The sequence below is a fragment of the Hakea prostrata genome, chromosome 5 (assembly GCF_041222555.1).
Source record: "Hakea prostrata isolate BN-2017 chromosome 5, UWA_Hpros_2, whole genome shotgun sequence".
NCBI lineage: Eukaryota > Viridiplantae > Streptophyta > Magnoliopsida > Proteales > Proteaceae > Hakea > Hakea prostrata.
The window spans coordinates 53,155,333-53,176,584 of record NC_142604.1 but is presented as its reverse complement, the minus strand read 5'-3'; the positions used below and the strand labels follow the sequence as shown (position 1 = coordinate 53,176,584).

The following is a 21,252-nucleotide window of genomic DNA, read 5'->3' as shown; positions in this document are numbered from 1 at the left end:
AGCCGTTGACACCCTAGATCGAGTCATCATCAATCTCTCTAAGAGTTCGGAATTAGGTTATACTGGGAGTCCTAGATTTAACTGATGGAATCTAAATATAATTCTACCACTAAAGTCCAGGACAAACTCAAATTACAACTACTGCAGAGAGTAGCTTCACTAAGATTTATAAATATTCATACCTCCACCAAGAAAAGGTATTCATTCTTGAATTATTTCCCAATAGCATCGAGATCTGCAACTTGTTTTCTTATACCAAAGTTATATGCTTCACTAATTTGATTGTCAGAGGCGTTACTTAACCAACCCGGCCAAGCATGTTCTTGCAGAATTAATTGTTCGTGCAGACGAGTAGGATTTTACAGCAACATATATTTAATTTTTTTTTTTCTTAAAATTTTCAGGCTACATACTTCTTTCAGCAGCGCATATCAGGTGTTACCAGCCACTCAATGGTACCACAAAGCCTTAAGAACCCCACTTTTGTGTTATATATATAAGATATCATTACAATGATAGAGTTTATATAGAACTACGTGTTGGTGGATTGAACAGAACTTTTATTTTGGGTTTCATCTTAATTGGATGATTCACTAAATGGTTTCTCCTCTATTGTAGTCTTAAACCTAAATGATGCTTTATGAGGCACATGGAGAAATGCAATTCAAGCAGAGAAATAACCCATTAAAAGATCAATACCTGCTTAAAATCTAAGGAGAAACTAATGTACAAACTAACAGAATTTTAAAGCCATATAATTGCCTATTTGAAATTGGTCTCTAAATGTTTTTTGTGAACAGGATTCAAATGAATTTTCCTTAATGGCTGGTTAACACTAAAGAGAAAAATATGTATAATGCATTTTAATTGACATGTTGCCAAAAATTTGAAAGAATCAAACAAAAATATGAAGAAAAAAAAATAATACAACAATTCTCATTGCTTATATATAAGTTCTTTAGAACTGAGTTTGAACAGAAGCAAATGTTATGATAATATTGACCGACCACTAACGAATAGAGTATCAACCCATAGAATTTGGGGTTCCCTCCGGTTCAGAGCTGACTAGAGTCACTAGACTATGGGCTGCATGGGCATGTAAACAAGGATGCCAAATGGTGGATCTGGGAGAGTTCATGCATTTGGTGCAAAGAGGGATGGATACTAAGGAGTCATGGGGATCTTTTGATGTAATGGTTTTGGATCTTGAATAAATAAAAATTGTAGGATTGATAAGTATCAGATTTTACAATCAGAAATTATCATATATGTCAATCAGAAGGCCATTTGGTGGCATCTTCCTTATATTTTTAATCACTTCTTCGTTCTCAATCAACTTTTGAGAGTTTTGGTTTTTTCTCTTTTTTAATTCAGACTCTTACTTTAGAGCCTTACTTTGGCTAACTCATTGGATTAAAGCTTAAAATGTGAACTAATTAATGGACCTTAGATTCTATCACAAAGCTAGTGTTAACGTACTTCTATAACCAAATATAACCGTCTATAAATGGTTTTGGGAACATGCACTAATTCTGCATGCAAAATTTATAAGGAGTATCATCTTTGTAGTTGTTTAACATTTCTTAACCCATAATGCAATTGATGTGATAACACACATTCTCCGTTAAAAACCATGAGCAAGAATAGTTGCATGAATATCTGTTTCTCATAAATTTATAAGACGGTGGCTCATATAGAAATCAATTGAATGCATTTATTTTTGAATAATCACAATTTATTATTTTATTTTTATTATCATAATGAAAAGATAAAGGTTTTTAATCACATATGAGATGTTGGAGTAAACAAGTGAAGTATTCTTCATTTTCAATAATTAAAATTTGGTGAGAATCAGACATTGCCCTAATTGTTTCAACTGCAGAAAAACTAATACAACATGCAACTGAAGCACGACAATGGGATTGCAAGAAAAGCCAATGGTTCAACTGAATTGGCCAATATACTCCCCAGTCAAGCTCCCCATCCAAGTTCCAATACCAACACAGAAGACTTTAGATTAATGAAAATCATAAGCTTTCATGTGTAATTCAAAATCTGTCCCAAGGTGTTTGAAGTATCAATTGCAAAAGAATTTTTTTTACCAAAAAGGCAAATGCCCATTGAGCAGTGAATAAATTTAATTTATGATTATATTATGATAAAAAAAAATCACGAAATAGCAAATCGAAAAATAAATAAAAAATGAAATCACATAGAGATTTAATGAGTTTCACACACTAATGTGGTATGCTATGTTCATAGGCAAAGAAGAAAATTTGTTCCATTAAATAGAAGAAGAACATAAAAAGATCTCACAATCAATCGCCAAGAATGACATTACCCTAAACCCTCACCCAATGCTCTAATCGAAAATCCTAAATCTCTCAATAATGTGATATGCAAACATAAGATACATATATACAAACTCCAATCGGGTAAATGAGTCAACCCATCAGGTCGGGTCATATCGTACCGTAGGAGCTTCGCCCCCACACCCCTTCCATAGATCAAGATCAATGGTGAGCTCCGACCCTCCACTTCCACCACAAGTCTCCGCAAACTAGTCATTTAGGTCATCCACCAAAATATATCGATGCGGGTCCATCTTCCAAATTGGGTTCAAGAATTCGGATCAAAACATAACATATTACCACAAACTACACCATCTAACATATAACGTCAATGCAATGGTTTCAAGAGAAGCAACCATGGTACATGGTACTAAGGAGCGGTTTGGAGCCGTGGACTTCGTGGTTGATTTCAACTCTCTAAAGAAGGTAGGAAAAAAATAAAGTAAAAGGATACGCTTTTTGAGTTTAGTCTTTGCCTACTAGATTGGAATAGATTGTTTTGTTCTTTTATTGTGTTCCTTGGGGTTAGTTGGGTTTACCCGTCTATCTTCTTTGGGTTCTATCCCTCTTCTTCCTTTGATTAATGAATTGTTTGTTTATAAAAAAAATACTTTCAATTACATCTCGAATTCTCGATTACCAATTGTAATTTGCATCCATGCTGATGCAAGTTCAACGAAAATCCCCTATAAAAATACAAATCACAATATATTGCAGAATAGTCTTGAGTTTTTTTCTGATTCTTCAGCCTCTCCTCTTGACCTTATAACAAGGGCATTCGGGTCATCCTCTGAAAAATCAAGTCTTTACTTGCTGTCAAACGGATATCAGATATCCACATGATTCTCAGATCACAATACATGACATTTTTTGATTATCTGATTAGAACTTTTATGGCAAGCAATAGAGTTGAATTCTATACATATAATAGAGAATACAATTAGAGTTTTTTCGTGAGGCACACACTTCTAAGGGATCCGATGGTTTTTTTTTGTCAGGTTCAGTTCAATCTGATGGTGACCCAACCACACTGTTGGAACTGAACTGATATCCACATGGGCATTGTTACTGTATTGCAACTTGAAATTTTATCCTGTCAGAAATGGTCCATCCATTGCTTTATGATGATTGACATTTGTCCATAGAATACATCTAAGGGGTGAGGTTAGATTTGGTTTATCCTCGTGCTCATAGCTTAAAGTAACATGGTTTGATAAAGGCTGAAACAGGTTTCAAAATGGACACAACCCAAACCCAACCTGAAACACCAAATTGGTATTTCTCACCAAGGAAAAACACATCTCTTGAAAAAGTTGGACATTCTTGTTTTCCTGACATCAAAACATAACCTCCTGATCTAAAAACGCTAAAAACTCAAAGTTCTTTCTACGTTTCATCCATTTTTGTAGGGTTATAGAAATCTTTTTGTCCCTTACAAGTATAGAGATAGTGAAAGTGCATAAAAATAGGAAAAAGTGTTTTCCACCTAAAAACAGAAAAATGGAGCACAAACATTGTCTGTCATCATCTTGAACACCAAGGGAGAGGATAGTAGAGTAGTAGATGAGTATAACAAGCAGAAGAGGTGGAGGAAGACGAGTTTGATAGAATCACCAATGAGATACATCTGTAGTATTTCAAGGTCTGTTAGTATTTCAAGCATGGACGAGGAATACAAAATGGAGTGCAAAGAAGAAGAAGAGTGACAAGCATAAGAGGTGGATCAACTTAAATCTGCTAAAATCAAAAAAGAGATTCATCAGTGGAAAACTCTAATTCAATTAGGTATTACTCTCCTTTCTTCACCATAGAAGCTACATCTTTGAAGCTTGTAGTTAGAATAGTTTAAACTACTCCACTCTGTTGCTGTGGATTCAAAGGTTTGGTGTAGAATTTATCAAAATTGACAGAAAATTCCACTTCAGAATGACTCCTTTTCTCTTGATTTTAAGTTTCTGCACACAGACTAAATATTGTCCTCCAAATGTCAGTGTGATGGTACTTCTAACATAATCACCAAATAGGTTGCAACAGGTAATGGAAACTAAGGAGTCATGAGGGTCTTCCTATTTTAGCAGAAATTCATGGATGGAACACTATCTAGTCGAAGTACCAGCGAAAACAAGAGTTGATACAAGCATTTTTAAAGTATGCCAGATTCTTACTTCGGCTAACTCATTGGATTTAAGCTTAGAATGTAAATTAATGGCCATTTATTTAATTGTACCACAAAGCTTGTGTTAACCTTCTTCCATAACCAAATACAAAGGTGTACAAATGGTTTTGAGAACATGCACTAATTCTGCAAAATTCTTTTAGAGCTGATATGGATCTTAATACTATGAGGACTATCATCCTTGTGGTAGTGTAGCATTTCTTAACACATAATGCAATTGGCAACATACATCCCAAGTGAAAAAAAACCCAAAGCAAGAATATTTGCATGAGTATTGGTTTCTCAAATGCAACGGAAAGAAGCACAACAATGGTATTGGATAGCTGATCATAGTTTAGCTTACATGCACATTGACTATATTCTCAAGGTATTTTTTTACATATAATTTAAATATACCACCAGCGAGTCAAACTCATGACCTCTTTACTAAGAGGTGTCGGTCATTGACAACTGATCAGCAACTCCTTAATATAAATGACATTTTTTTAATATTTTCAAACAATCTTGTAACTGTGATTGCAGCAAAAAGTTATTCAGAGTAGGAATGTATTTTGTTTTGATTCAAACTATTTTATCTATTATTTAATTTAGACAATTAAAGAACAAAATTTTAGCAAAATGTTTAAAAAAATAGTCAAGGTTTACCATCTGAAAAAGAAGACAATAGGCAAGTCAAAAATATCTTTGTTATTTATCCTTCTAATAAGCTTAAACAATAACGTGTTAACACAAACAAGAGAACTGAAAAGTAATCAAATTTTCGTATATGATCAACTTTGAGCCTTCGTCCAAACCAATCCATTCTCATTTATCCAGTGACAAACTTCAATTAGACCTGGTCTAAATCCCATCAACTTAAAAGCAAGATGATCTGGATTCCAAGTTGATGTATTATAATGGCATGCCATGATTACTTGATTCACTTTCTTCATAGCATGTATATCAACTGCATATATTTTTACATTTTGAAGCACATGGCAATAATACACTTGGAATGGGAATGGCACACTATGACATAAGGCTGGTGGTTCATAGAGATTTTCATATATAAGTTTCACAGCTCCAATTGTGGCATTTTCATAAGATCCTTCGATGCTCTCAGTACTCCAAACATGCACACGGTGCCCTAACATTTCAACAACAAAATCAATGAGATCTTCAGCCGAAGTCATGCAAGTGCATTGGTCATATTGATAGGGTTTCTTCTGACATAACTCAATTGTGTCTCGGATATACTCATCCATTTTTGATCCATTGACAACACCAAAAAGCTTCTTCAAGTCTTTTATTTGTACAAAGGAAAACGGGAACGTTGCTGCTAGAGATCGCGGCAAAAACGATTTATATGATATTGGGTCTCTTAGATCAGGGATTGGCATGAAACTTCCATTTCTCACCATGGACTTTCGAAAATATGGCATTCCGCCTTGGCTGGCAACAGATAGGGGTGTTTCACTGGGAAGGTCTTCATATTTCAGTTTGTCATCATTCCATTGAGCTATTGGTGGTAAGACAATGTCATCTATTATCTCCTTCACCAGCGCATTTGTTGAACAAGCAATATTAGCTTGTTCACAAAAAAAAGGTAGACTAGAAGCCAATTCATTTTCTTCAATTAACTTCATAAATAGTGCCATTTGATGGATGCTTAGTGGAGAAGCCTTTGTGGCTAGCCAATATGGAGGGTGTGCTAGACTAATATGCTCTTCCCAGTATTGCAAAAAATAATCTTCAGCTTGACAATCCTTTAGTTTCATTAGCAAAACAACAATTAAATGAGAAATATTGAATGAGACCAAACTATAATAAACATAAAGAGTTTAAATGAAAGAATAATGGAAAAGCATAATTTGCTTACACTTAAGTATGGTACTATTAGAAGCCCAAGCAATAGAACGAGATACGCCATGGTTATACTGAAAAAGAGAATAGAATGCCTATGTGGGAAAGAGAATAGAATGCCTAGAGAGTGTTTGAATTATATAGAGGGAAAGTTCTTCATACTAACATAAAAGATGAGTGAGTTTTTTCCCACAAATTTCTTAGGAATGGAACAACAACATCCACAACCCCAAATACTCAGAACCCAACAAGAATTTCTAATTGCAAATGAAAAGTGACTTCATTCCTCTAACATCCCTAACTTCCCAAAAATTGAAATATTCTTACCAGAAGAAGAAAAAAGAGAAAAATTAAAGCATATTAATCAAAAAGTCGATGTCATGAAATTCTTTTCAGGAATATATGTTTTCTGTAATGAACCTAAACCATACGTTTTCTTCTTTTTTCGCCAAAACAAGCTCACATGTGATAGGTCCTAAAAAGAACTTCAACTGCTACTTGGAATTCAATTTCGAGACTTTCATATCAAAATGTATAACTATGGAAGGAAAACTTTGAAAGGAGGAGAAATCAAAGACTTTAATAATAACAATATGACAAGAAAAAACTTGAGATAGAAAAAGTAGCGTAAGTTTCATGAATGAAAATTTTGCGATAAAAAGTTTAACAGCGTGCCAAAGTTCTATAAATAGTGCCTGTTTAAGACAACAAAACATGTCAATTTGCTTAGAAGAAAAAACCGTACTGAAATGAACTGATTGGGTTGGGGCTCACTAATTGCTAACTACTAACCATTATCAAGGAAGAGGGCCAAGTCAATATCAAGAATTGATGTTATTTTATGTGCGATTATGATGACAGTAGATCCTGAAAAGTGTTGCTTTAAGTGTTTGCTGAATTAGACTGTCAGTTATAGTATCCACTGATGTAGTTGCTTCATCAAATGCTAATACTTTGTTCTTCTTCGGTAATACCCATAATAGACAAACTAGTTGTCTTTGACCCATGCTTCAATTTTTTATGTTCTCAATTACTGTGACAACCATAATGTGAATTGAAATAAGTTAACTACTTAGGATGTAATTTTCATTAACTTTTTTCTCCTTCACTTTTGTTAGAAAAGGAGCTAAGGATCTAGAATATAAGCTCGTGTACTAAGAAAGTAAGAAACAATAATAATTGAAAGGATTAGGTATTTTGCATGATTTGATGTTGAAAAACTCTGGTGTAAAATGAATATGAGAAGACACGTTACCTATAGAATCAAGCTTGTCTTCCTTCTTTCTAACTTCATCACCAAGTTGGCATCTATCTAAAGCCTAAAAATGCAAAATGTCCACAAAAAATAATCAATTTACCTAATTATTTGAGATGGATTAAAGATGAGTCATGCTAAAGATGAAGTGAACAAATCATGGGGTCTTAAGCAAGAAAATTAATCTTAAAGATGTAATATTGTCTCCAAATATTTTCCTAAGGGTAAATGAAATTAACCATCTCAGTATCCTTACTTCAAGTAAAAGGTGAAACAATGTCCTAGGTCCTTAGTAAGAGGATTCATTATTAACATATTATATCCTAAAATTATGCAATGAAATATTTTCATTATTTTAGATAAAAGGACTTCAAAAATCGATTAAAAAACACAAGATAAGACAATCCAAAGGAGGTTATAGAGATATATGTCTCAACCAGTAATTATGGCATTTCTTTTTGTGGAGATTATAAGCAAGAGATTTACCCCTCTTTCTATCAATAATTAAAGATTGTTCATAAAATAGAGTAAGACCTATCTCCCAGATTTGTTTGTCAGTGTATTCTTCAAGTGTATTAAGATTGCTTCTTATAGTCTCTCCGAACATTGTTGGATCTTGCGGGATGATACTCAATCTTGACTGCAAATCATGAAGGCCAATCTTACAGATATTGATATCGTCTATCAAAATTTGGCCGGCTACAGGTTCAAGCATACGGAAAAGAGTTTGTATTAAAGTTGATTTACCACTTCCTGTTTGGCCAACAATGTCAATCTTCAGTCCTCCTGGAAAAGTACATGTGAGGTTTCGCAAGATAAGAGGAAGGTGTGGAGCATACCGAACCTGCATATGTACTAAAAAGTAAAATGCCTCATAGCATGCTATAAGAGTAGAAGGAATTAACATCATGTTACAAAGGGTGCAAATAAAATGAGAAAATAAGGACATAAAAGATCTTAGATGTTGATTGAGATTACCTCCAAATCTATAATATCAACTTTACCTTGTGATGGCCATTTACAATTCGGCCTATTTTCTTCTACCTTCAATGGGGGTTCACTGGGGATACAAGAATGTTGTAATATTCTCCCATAGATATGATTTTATTCTCAATTATACTGAGATCCCATATGAGCGCATGCATACTGAAACTAAGCCCGTATGTAATTGCTAAACCCATAGCACCTTCAAGAGAGAAAAAAATAATATAAATTTATCATCATCCTTACATGTCAATGACTAATCATAATTTCCTTATAGGATGATCTTATAAGACCCAATGTTAATTTTTACCTAGACTAAGTACTCCTTTTGGTACTAAGATCAAGAAAATTAAAGAAATGGCTTATGTGGTTGATGCCAACATATCCATGCGGAAACATAACCATTCCACTGAACTAGAGAAGTGAAACTTGGGACGAGAATAACCATCTACTAGGTTGAGATTTTTGTCCACGAACCTCTGTTCTTAATTGAAGCATCTAATTGTAGTTAAACCTAAACTAGATTCTGCAAAATGTTGTATAATAGGAGCATGACTAACTCCAGTCAACCGTGATAGTTCTCATGCTGTAGATATATAATATTTCTAGAAGACAATGTTCAAATTACATAAATAAATAAATAAATAAATAAATATATATTATATATATATATATATATATATATATATATATATATATATATATATATATATATATATATATATATATATATATATATATATATATATATATATATATATATATATATATATATATATATATATATATATATATATATATATATATATAATATAAGACATTAGTAGTCTAAGTAAAGGAAACTCTTCAAGATTTTATAGGTTGTACTCTTTTAGGTTCAAGGGAAGGGGGAGGGAACTAATTGTATATTCTAAGATTCTCAACTTAATTTTCATTCATAAAATTTTAAACAAGCAAATAATCTATGGTCAAAATAAAATTAAACCATAGAAGTTCCTATGATATCTTGACTACCCATATACAATAAGATTCAAGGGTTAGATTAATCCTACCATCTAGCTTGCTAAAAAAAAATCAACATTACCACTAAAAGATTGGCTCAGTTGACAATAACCAGCATTTTTTAGTGACGAGGTCACGAGAGTTCAACTCTCTTTGGTGGCATACATAATATTTTTCACCCCTATATTTATATTAGTATATAAAATCATCAGTTCTAAAAATAAAAAAGTAACATTATTCAAATAAATACACTTGATCGCCTGGTGGGTGGACACTCAAAGAATAACAAGTTACGATGCCTTTATTCATGCTTATAGGAAGTAGGGACTTTATAGCTAGGCAAATATCAGACCAAGTTAGTGCCCATTGGATAAAACAATTGTATGAAGATGATTAGAAGGGTTTAACTTGGAACACACCCCTAGTGAAATGGACTCCTTTAAGTGGCAAGATTGTTGGGTTGAAAAGTGGTCTAGCAACTTGGCATGATTTGTTCCCTCTTGATCTTGGTCAACTGAATCAAATGGGCTTAACCTTGGAACAGTTTTTGAAACTTCTTACTCTAAGTTCTTTTAGCTAAAAATTTATTGCATGTAGACATATTTTGTCAAAATTGTGTCATCTACTTATAGCATTTTCCAAAATAAATTCATAATCATATCTCTGAGAGGCTCTGAGAGGCACTTTATGAGCTTTGATAAAAGAAACAACAGATACTAACAAATAGCCTTTATATTTTAGTTGTTGTGGACAATTAAGGTATTGGACAAAGGCATCAATAAGATATGGTCCAACATAAGAAGCCAATATGCATATGATGGACAATATATCTGTCAACAGAATTTCTTTCCATGTTGAGATAATCAATGCCTTCACAAGCCTAAGTGTGCATACTTGGTCACCTTCACTATCAACTCCAAGTTTGTTTTTAAAATGAGGGAATACTGCACTAGCACGATCATAATTGGCAAGCTGAGGGATATCTTCAAGATTCAACAGTGCTAGCAAAGATGAGTGTTTCCAATTCAAATCAAGATGTATGATAAAATAGGAACATGACATCAAGAAGTAAAAGGCCCACCAAATCCTTAAAATTGTAGGAAACTTAGGCAGATTTGAATGATAGGAATTATAGATGTGCAAGTAAGCAGACACCATAGACCAAGTGAGTGTCCTGAATGTGAAATCCAACTGAGCAACAATCTTTAGATCTGACCAACCATTTCTATACCCCGAAAGATAGTTTAACACACACAAGAGAAGATCATATACAGATAGACCCAAAGAAGATATAAGGGCTGACCAGTAGAACAAAGAGCATGCAGTACCCTTCGATGTTTGTTGCGAATCTTCAAGTGTAGGCCTCATGCATCTTCTACAAATCCAATAACCGGATAAAACTAGTAACAAGATTAGGTGTGAAGAAGCAGAAAATCCATGTTGGAAAGTAACTACAGAAGACTGTGGAAAGAACTTCATGACATTCATGTCATTCTTTGATTCTTCAAAACCATCCATATTTGTGAATTATCCTTTATTTTTATTGTAATTTGGTGCAGTAATTACGGTATCTCCAATACAAACCCTATCAATACCACATTTTGATTTGAAGCAGACCCATTTGGTAAAATGTTATATGCAACACTGAAATATCAATCATTTCCATCTTATATGCTTCAAGGAAAACTTGGACCAACTTTGGAAGCTCAATCATCTTTCGACATATTTGAATCTGTCAATGGATAACATTAACAGACAAAATAGAAGCAGATTGAGAATATAATACAGACAGAATCTTGATAAAATTTTATAGGAAAATCAAGAACGGCTGAAGTTTCAAGTTTATATGATTTGTACGAAAGATGCGAGAGGAGGACAGGAAGTTCCATCAGAGAGAGAGAGAGATTTGTACCAACGAAGAAGCTTCAGTTTCTGAATGAACAGTTTAGTCTCGCATTTCCTAAGACATCTCAGCATTATTTCTCCTGAACATTTTCAATGAGCTTGGACAATGCCTTGTGTAACTGAACAATGGAAGAACTGATAATCAAGGAACATTTCTGGTTACGAAGGGTTGGTTTGTATGAGTTGACCTGATAAATAGGAAATCATGGGGTCTGAATTGTCTGGAACACGCCTTTCAGGATGGCTTCTTATCCATATATCAATAGCTCCAAAATCTAGAATTTTTCCTTCTTTTTCTTCTTTTTTCTGGAATTCTTGCTTCTTTTTCTTTTTCTTCTTCTTCTTTTCATTTTTTTTTAATTTTATTTATTTTTATTTTATTTTAGGGTGGAGGTGGAGACTATTGTACATAACATAAAAAGTGTTCAAACTATGATCTCTTCACTCAAAGGTTTTGGGGCTCGACTTTAGTGTTGCGAAAATACACTTTTCGGAAATAGAAGTCTGAGATCTCAACCGTTTGCTGCAAGTATGGAAAAAAATTTGAGGGACTTTTTAGTAGGATAGTCAAGCGATTAACAACCCAACCTCTCATGGGGAGGTTTTGGGTTCGCGCACCATCCGGCGGCACATATATTAGTAATATCCCCCCCTCCATAATACCAACTCGCCAACTCCAAAAAAAAAAATTTGAGGGAAACTCAAGTTTCGACTAAGTGAAAATGGGAAACCTAGCCAATGATGGGTTAGTAAAGCGGTTAAAGGCTCTACCTCCCACGGGGACGTCTTTGGTTCGCACCCATTCGGCGGCATTAATTTGAGGATGTAATCGTGGTGCGCGCAAGCTGGCCCAGATGAACCTCATAAAAAAAATATAAATAAATAAATAAATTTGGCCAAAAAAAGAAAATGGGAAACCTAGATGGGAAACTAAGAAATTTTGAGGAAACTTAAGACTTTTTTGTGCAAGTTTTGACATGAAGTTTCTACAGGTTTTAAGGAGTATTTTAGGGTGGGACTTTGCATTAGAGTATAAAGAACACATTGGCTGTATTTTGCTAAAAAAAAAAAATCAATGTAAATATGTCATTTAATGTACATAGCATTCAATGTATAATTTCTAACTTCAAAACATCAAAAACAAAGTAACTGACAGTAAAAGGAAAATACAGCTCATTGCCAAGAGGACTGCCTCGGTGGATCCATCCTGTGAGACGAGTAGTGCTATGCATGTAACATCCTCTCCTCCAGCCAGCAAACATGGACATCCCCATGACATTTTATGCCTATAGTTGTCAAGGTAATAGACAGCTATAACTTTATAAGTCTGGTCATCAACATGCCTAAAATAACTAGTTTGAGGGAATATACAATTTCAATAGGGAAGTCTTGATGGAGGGGTATTTGGGGAAACATAAAAGAAACAAAAAAAATTGAAAATATGGAAAAGCTACGAAACTTGCAAGAAAAAGTCACAGGTTTCCACGAAATTTCCCTTGTTTCCCACGAAACTTGGGAATTTTTTTTCTCATTAACCAGCTGGTCTAGCTGGATTAAACCAGGTTGGTTTCAACAAGTTTCGACAACATTTTGACTATTTCGATCGAAACTTGGGATTTTTTTCGTCCCCTAATTTTTCGTTTCGAGGTTCTCAAAATGGAAAATTTCAGTAAAAATTTCGCAAGTTTCGAGGGAATTTTGTTCTATGTTGCAGGTGCTGCACATTAATTACGCAACACCCAAGCAATTTCCAAGGTTTTGATCATCACCAACTGAGCAAGCCTTGGATAATAAAATCAAGATTTTCTTTTTAAGGAAAATAAGGAGATGGTTCATAATCAAAGGTTAAAGTATTGGTATTGATTATTGTATGGGTCAAGTGATTTTTAAGAGATATATCATCTTCTATCAAGTATTTATTGTATTGGCAATGTATTTTAGTGTAATCTAATAAAGAGACATATCGATACGGGTTGTCTCAGTTATATTCAGTATGGATACATATCGAAGGATACTAGTTGTCTCAGTCAACTAGTATCATATCGAAGGATACTTCAAGCCTTGTTCATAATAGATTCTTGCAAATAGCTTCTTGGACTTTATTTGGACCAAAACGAACACAATAACCGACCAGGTTTTGGACTCTGATGTGGAAATCCAATAGTTTTTTTGTCAGGTTCATTTATTCTGGTGGTGACACAATAGCTCAAGCTTGCTGGAACTGAAATGATATCCAACCCTTTTATCTGTTTACAAAAGAAAAGACACCAAACTTCACTTGCAACATAGAAGCTAAGAAGAGAGCATCCACTTCAAAAATTCAATCTCCAAATATTTTGGCTTGGAGTATGGAAAGGAAAGTAAAAAAGACAAAATTCCTCTTCTGTAATTATTATTCAAACCTCACACTCAAAAACAATTAGCTAATGACTGAAACTCCTTGATTGCTGACCTTCAAAAAAAAATTGAAGTAGGCCAATACCTCTGCTATATACTTCAATACTCTCCACTCATGCTTATGGAGAACCTTGTAGATATATCCTACAACTTCACAAACAAAGGTTATGATGGGAAAGACATGGAAAACCCCTGTGTCAGATCAAGACACAAATTTCATTCCTCAGGAACTGGAACCTCATTGACAACATTAGTATCTTCATGCTTCACAAGTTGGCTGAAATTCCCCTTCTCTCTGAAGAGCTGAGCATGATGATGTGTGCAATAAAGCATGTGATCGTGGGCAACGTAGCTAGATGCGTTGATCACACAGCCCCCATGGGAACACTTGAAACAGGATTTATGGTATGAGTCACCATCTACTCCTACCTAGAGGGCAAAAGAGAAATACAAAGGAGTCAGAAAATATGTCCTATGCAGTAGGCTAACTTGGTTTGATAAGTGAACAGGAAAAGAAAAATAAAAGTGTATAATTTAGGGCTATTAAGAGGTAGAGTCCATTGCAATTTTGGCAGAATTATCACAGCTCATGGTGAGCATACATCATTCGATTATCAAACGCTCCTTCAGTAAATGCATAACTGAAACACAAACGTCCATTCAAGATTCTATTTTTAGATGATACAGCATGTTGTATAAGTTGCAATGATCCATACTACATGAACATAATACTTATGTGGCCATTACACTAACCATAAAATTCGCAAGTAAATTTAACATCAGAGTATGTTTAAACTGAACTTTAGAATATAAAAGAGGTAACTTTTTTCAAATCCTGAGGGTTAATTAACTGATCTTCAAGATGTAAAAGACACATGATGCAGTTAAGTTTATCACACAAACATATCTTTGTCATGTAAATTGCCTAAATCCTCTCCCCAAAAAGGAATTTCTACTTCTAAAATGAATATATTCTTTTTTTTAATACAAAATAAATGAGTACTTCAATTACTACAGAGGTTACTGTACCCTGCCTTCTTAATTGTTAAGGAAAAGTAGAGGGGTGTATGTTTAGAAAGGAAAAACAGAGAAGAGAGAGCTGGGAACCAAGGAAGGCTTCATTTTATTAGTGAAAGCCTCCATGATCAAAATTATGCATAGGTAGGGAACAATCTAACCTACTGTAGGAGTCAAAAAACCCATCCAAAACACCAGGTGCTATTTCTGAGAGTCATATCTTATTCCCCTTTTGCCCCTTGCAATATATTCTAACAGGGGAAACTACCAGCTTTTTTTTTTTTGGGGGGGGGGGGTGTTGTTGCAGCACAAGACCAGCATCCAGGACAGCAGAGCATACTTCCCATTGAAATTCATACAAAAGGGTGGTGGTCTTTGTTGTATGGTAAGCAAGGGGTAGCATGCAAGGAAAATTTTCTTTACAAAAGAAAGGCAAATGAAATAGAGGATACCCATCTGTGTAAAGACACTTCGGGCGTTCAGCTAGCAGGCTTGAAGGAGTTCCTGGATTAAGTAATGAGACTTCTGACATATATTTGGACATTCTATATTATGATGAATTCAGAAGAAGTATCCTAGCAGTGGCCCAGAAAATAGAAGGAAATACAAATGCTAGCTTTGTTGCTAGACAACCTTAACTGCAAATTATTCCCATGTTTAAATGAGTATCTAAAAAATAATAGACATGACAGTGTTCCCCTTAGCTTAAAACAACCTGACACTGCCTCCGTATGTTTTGTGTTTTTCCCAGTTCAAATACCAAGGCCAAATAAAATTACAGAACATATCTTTGTGCCCAAAATTAGCTTTCCGAGCCCTGATGGCAGCTTGGACCTCATCACAACACCACTAAATCTCCCTAGGGACATGATGTGCACCTTTTGATTCCCCCAGAAACTCTTTGCCATACAATAATGTTGGTCAAACCAACAGTCAGAAACTTGGAAGGAAAGAAGGATTTAGTTGCACCATCTCTAACACACAGCCGCACACTCAAAATAAAAGCCAGCCTGCTTCATATGTAAAATAGTAACAGTTACAGTTTCCTTTTAGCATATTCAATATTCTTCCCCACTCCTCTTCTCTCCTCGTGTTAACTTAATCACAGATATATCAATCTCAGACCCGTTAGGCCATGTTTGGATGCCAAGAAAAGGAAAGAACGGATATGATGCATGATTGCATTGTGTGTCTTTCTCCACAGATTCAATGTCTTCGGAATATTTTGTCAATTCTTTTCTTTTCTTAACATCCAAAAACATAGCCTCAAGGAAACAATTAGAAAATTTTATAGCTGGGGAAATACGGAAGACATTGATGGTTAGATCAACCTGAAATGCAAATAAATAGGAAGAAAGAACCTGAATGCAAAAATTCTATGCAACTTAGACAGAAATAGTCCTGGTAAATTAAAAAGGAAATAATTTGCAGTATGTGAAGTACATTGCAATAGAGGGAAAAAGAACTGTACCTTCTCAAGTGGGTAAACAGTTTTCTTGCAAGCCACACACTTGTCTTGAGTTCCAGCAAACATACTTGAGACTTTGCTGTTGGCTTGGCCCTGTGTAATTTAAATAAAATAAAAAATTTAGTATCAATTTAATATTTCAGATATGGTTTTCCAGTACAAAATTGCTAAACAAACTTCATGAAGTGGAGCACTTATCAGAAACTCTTGCTTCTTTTGGAGCACCTATAAGAATGAAAACAAATAAATATGTAAATAAAACAGGGGTCAAGACTAAATGAAATTATATTTTGGGAGAAGTAGGTACAATAGAAAGCAAAATATTAATGAAGAGTTTACCCTCAAAACTTTTTTCTAAGCTTCCAGTCAACTTGAAGAGTTGGTCAAAGTGAGGCTGGCAATACAGAACACCTTCAAAGGAGGAGTAGTTACTAAGCTGCCAAAAGCACAGCAAGTTAGGAAAACTTGGGAAAAATAAATGAAATAAGTTCAACCACCGCCGTTCGCCCAAAGCAGGGAAGTTAAGCTCTGAAGTCATCATGATAATCAAGCATCAACTAATAAGATCAATAAGAAAAAAAACTGTAAAAGGAACTCTGGATAATTATATGATTACTTCCATGAAAACTTGGGTAGGAAAGAAGTACCGATGGGAATATTTCCAGGTTTTGAAATTGACCATGAAAATAAGTACGTGTGCATACCTTTGTGATAAGAAACAAGAAGCAAGATGTAGTACCAAGTACTAATCAGCAAGCTGCAATATTACTGTCTGCATGTATCAACTTCGGGTTTTTTACAAATTTTGATCTTACTGCCATACTTACATGTTCTGATGTATTCTACCAGTTCCACATAGCGGTGAACAATCTTATCTAAGGCATTATTTTCTAGTTTGTTATAAGAACTTTATAAAACTAAGCACTCTTTAAGTATTTCGGGTTCATAACTGCTTTTCACCATTCCATTATATTAGCACCCAATACAGTTCCTCACCTGCTCAAATTTAAACCCAAGCAATTTTCAGTCAAAGCACTGTGTTCAACAAATTGACACTGTGCTTCTCGCAATAGGGGGTGTACACATCATGAGATGTCCTATCGTGATTAAATTTGTTTAGTAGTTCTGAATAGGATGGATTCCTTTCCAGTGCATTACTTATTTAGCTTCCTATTTCATCATACTTTTCTAAGACTCGTTACAAATAAAATATACCAACTTATTTCACTCTGAATCTATCACTGGTTCAGACTCCTCTTTCTCTACCTTCTCTTCTCTTCTCTTCCTCCATGCTCCTTGCTTTTGGTTGACTGGTTATTAGTTCTTTGCCAAGTTATATATGTTATACTGTGCAAGTGGTAAGGGAAAAGTACATGTAATTTATCGACACCATAGAGTGGCCAATTGTGAACTCTGTGCATTACAGAGTTTATGCTAGATAGGTAACCATTTACAGAATAAAATTTACAGTATTAAACCTGTAGCAATGGAAGCACATGTTGAGTTCTAGTTATACTATGCAATAGTGCAGTTTGAAAGATCCTCCAATGCAGTAATGAATTGCTACTTTCACAACCTTCCCAAGAAAAGAAAATATCTTCACGGTGTATGGTCAAGACATTCCATGATGTCACCATGTTTGTCAATTGAATAGCTGAAAATTATTGACTGCTGGGATAGGCTTCATTGTGAATTTTCGTAACTCCCAAGTTTCAGTTTCAACAATTAAGGCTTCACTTTCAGAATACAACACATATTCAAACACCAATGGATCAATTGCCTTAAGAAATAGAAGAAGGGGGGAAGGGGGAGGGGGGAGGGGAATCTTTTTAACACTGAGATTTGGATTTATTTCGTCTCCTTCATGAGGTCCAAAAATAATAAAAAGTCCAATACCAAGAACAGTGAAAAACTAAGTTGGCTCGAAAATCAATTAGCACAAAGTGCTTTGTAAGGCTATTGCTTAGCACACATGGTTTTTAAAACATGAGTGAGATAGTAGTTTTAAAGAGCCTGTATGACAGAGCAATACCCTGATGATCAACAATTTTGTGTTGTTACTCATCTTATGAATCCATGCCATGAAAATTCCTTGACGGTTTGGAAGCCAAGGAAAGATAAGAAAAAAGATTTAAAAAAAGAAATTGAGGAGTGAGATCGACACATGAAACATTCATTATTTCTGTCTAAATATGTTTATTCTCATTTCTTGGCTTCCAAACATAGCTTGAGGTATTGACATCAGGGTAACCTCTAGGGTGAGCCCAATAAAATAAATATAAAAATAAAAAGTGGTTACAGAGCAATTTGCTCAGCTTGATCTGAGAATCCAAAGCAACATCGAGAATCCTTAACAAAATCATGCGATCACAGAGGATTAAAAGACCAAGTCACCACCAGCATTGATTTCATAATGTAAACAATATATTGACTCCTCTAGAAACAACTCTTTTAGGAATACAAAGAAGGATCAACGGCATCTTGATAATCACAGAAAGAAACCCAATTTTCCATCAAGAACGAACAGATAAAAAGGAAAGAGAGATGTCAAAAAGAAATATAAAGGACTGATCTAGATTTAAATCAAGCACCAAACAAGGCCAGAACAGATTCAAGACACCAAAAGAACTAGATATCATAAACATCATCAAAGAAGAGATTACCAGAAAACCACCATCAATCAAAAAGTCATAGATGAAGAAAATCAAGAAACCCAAATCTAATTGAGAACAGAATGAATAAGATTACAAACCGTGAGGGTACCCTTGCAGTGATGGCATCGGAAACAAGCCTTGTGATAAACCTTATTGTCAACCGAGTGCTGGTCCATCACATAAACTGTCTTCTCACAAGCCTTGCATTTCTGAGTCGTTCCTCCATACGTTGCCATTACAATTCTCAATCTTCTCTTCTCTTCTCCCGAATGATGATAATAATAGCCTTAGCCCTTGATCAGCAATTGAGCTTTTCGGGCAAACGAAGAACAAGTATAAGAAATCTGAATCAATATGGAATTTGGAATTTTAAAAGCAAAAGTTGTAGTTCTCTCTATCTTTGCCAGCTCAGAATCACACATATCTCAAAATAACGGCTGCGTAATAGAAATTTGCGTTTTATTAAACGGCTGCAGTGAATTAATGAGATCAATGAGAGAACCCAATAACCTTTGATGGGTGATCTTCAACTGGGTGTTGTAGAAGATCATTCTATATTGCAGAACATTGCATCACAACTCATAGATTCATGGATAACTTTATACAAGATTGGGAAGAAAAAATTGTATCTTATAGCAAAGCAAGGAAAGAAAAATTCATAAACACTACAAAAGGTCTTTTGATTTGTGGGTTGTGACCAACAGGTCATTATCGTGGTCGCCATCCTCTAATAATGGAACCTGTCTCTATAGTCTACGCTTTGTCTGATAAACATAGCTGAATCGTGACACCATTGAAGAGATTTTGACATGTCACTCACCTACAAGCAAGTCTGTAAATGGATAATCCGAATTCGTCTCTGAACATGTCTGATTATTTGAATATGGTAATATCTCTTTCCAACCAATAATTATGCAACCTAGATTTGATTTTTTTTTTATTTTTTATTTTTGGCCCAAACAACCTAGATTAAATCACCTTGTTGAAATTGTATCCTTGTTTGATGTGAATATTTTTCTAGATTTTTCATTAAAATGTATACAAAGCAAAATCAATAATGAAAGGAATGTAAAACTAAAGTCTTTGAAGAGTGAAATCAATGCTTTATTGAGGCTGTAGTTATATTTTTTTGGACTAATTGATTCAAGCTATATTTTCGGGATGGAATGCATCATGTATGTCACATGGATTTCATTAAATCCATCTGCTCATCTTTTAACCAACTTAAGTGATATAAAATCAGTTTTTCTTTAAAATGTATTAAATCATGTTTTGAGATGAACCAAACCATGTTTTGAGCATGTGGAATTGAATAGAATCTACGTGGTGTACATCTGACAGTGGGCATTACAAGCACCACTACGTCTAACACAGCACTAAAATAAGATTTCCATTCTATGGAAGAAATTTTGTTAAAATTCTCAAATTTAAACTCTAACCCTCAACAGGTAATCAAAAAAAAATTTCAGATATTATCCAAGTTTGTCCGAAAACTGATATAGAATATTATCTAAATCCGTCTGATATAATAAGATTGCATTGTCGTTATCCGATCCATTTACACCCCCTATCTGCCCAACCTAAAAGGCTAGAACCAGATCATAATGACTTGTCTTTTGCCATCAATTAGAAATGCATTGATAAAAGAAATAACAAAGGTATTGGGTTTCATAATGCATGCTAAACTTATTAGAATATAATGAATATTATTATCAAACACAACATTTTGGGTAGGTTGTAATTTTTATTAGTTTGTTATTTGTATAGGTAAGCTGTAAGGCGTTGCTAAAGGATGCCCTCTTGATTTTTTTTTTTTTTTTTTTGGTAAACATGCCCTCTTGATTGTGAGTGTTGGTTTCTCACCAACTAAACTACCTTTTGTGATAGTGTGATAGGGAATAAGTACCTAAGATTCATCAATTCACCAAATTACAAAATTTCCGTCTCATCTGAAACCACACATGATAGTGATTTAAAGGCTAAAAAATCAATCTATGAAGCACTGAGAACAGTTGCTTATTGTCATCTTGTACATGAATATCTTACCAGATGTTTCTTTCTCCAATCAATTGGAAAAATGGGCAAATCTAAAAATAAGAAACAAGTCTGAACTAACAAATTTAGACAGCATTTAACCCCCCCCCCCCCCCCCCAACCACCAACCACCAACAACCAACAAAAAATTTTACAAGACTAAAATT

At 34.5% G+C, this 21,252-nt stretch overlaps 1 protein-coding gene across 2 annotated transcripts; it reads right to left on the bottom strand.

Annotated features, from left to right (window-relative positions):
- Positions 1–13,823: 13,823 nt before the first annotated feature.
- On the bottom strand, positions 13,824–19,907 carry LOC149016508 (LIM domain-containing protein WLIM1-like). 2 transcript variants are annotated; one of them, XM_089154637.1, is made up of 6 exons: positions 19,872–19,907; positions 19,150–19,361; positions 16,737–16,833; positions 16,596–16,622; positions 16,401–16,492; positions 13,824–14,341 (listed from the first exon to the last, which is right to left on the bottom strand). In XM_089154637.1, exons 2-6 carry the CDS (start codon positions 19,285–19,287, stop codon positions 14,129–14,131), a joined length of 567 nt encoding a protein of 188 aa, XP_089010763.1. In that variant the 5' UTR covers positions 19,288–19,361; positions 19,872–19,907; the 3' UTR covers positions 13,824–14,128. The 2 variants fall into 2 exon arrangements, with proteins under 2 accessions (XP_089010763.1, XP_089010762.1); XM_089154636.1 differs by lacking the exon at positions 19,872–19,907 and adding an exon at positions 19,562–19,832.
- Positions 19,908–21,252: the final 1,345 nt, after the last annotated feature.

Excerpts from the sequence above, each read along its gene's own strand:
- LOC149016508 (XM_089154637.1), bottom strand. The coding sequence starts at position 19,287 with ATGGCAACGTATGGAGGAACGACTCAGAAATGCAAGGCTTGTGAGAAG. Across the intron at positions 16,623-16,736 it reads CTTAGAAAAAAGTTTTGAGG|GTGCTCCAAAAGAAGCAAGA; the intron begins GTAAACTCTTCA and ends TCATTCTTATAG. Across the intron at positions 14,342-16,400 it reads CTGTTTACCCACTTGAGAAG|GTAGGAGTAGATGGTGACTC; the intron begins GTACAGTTCTTT and ends TTTGCCCTCTAG.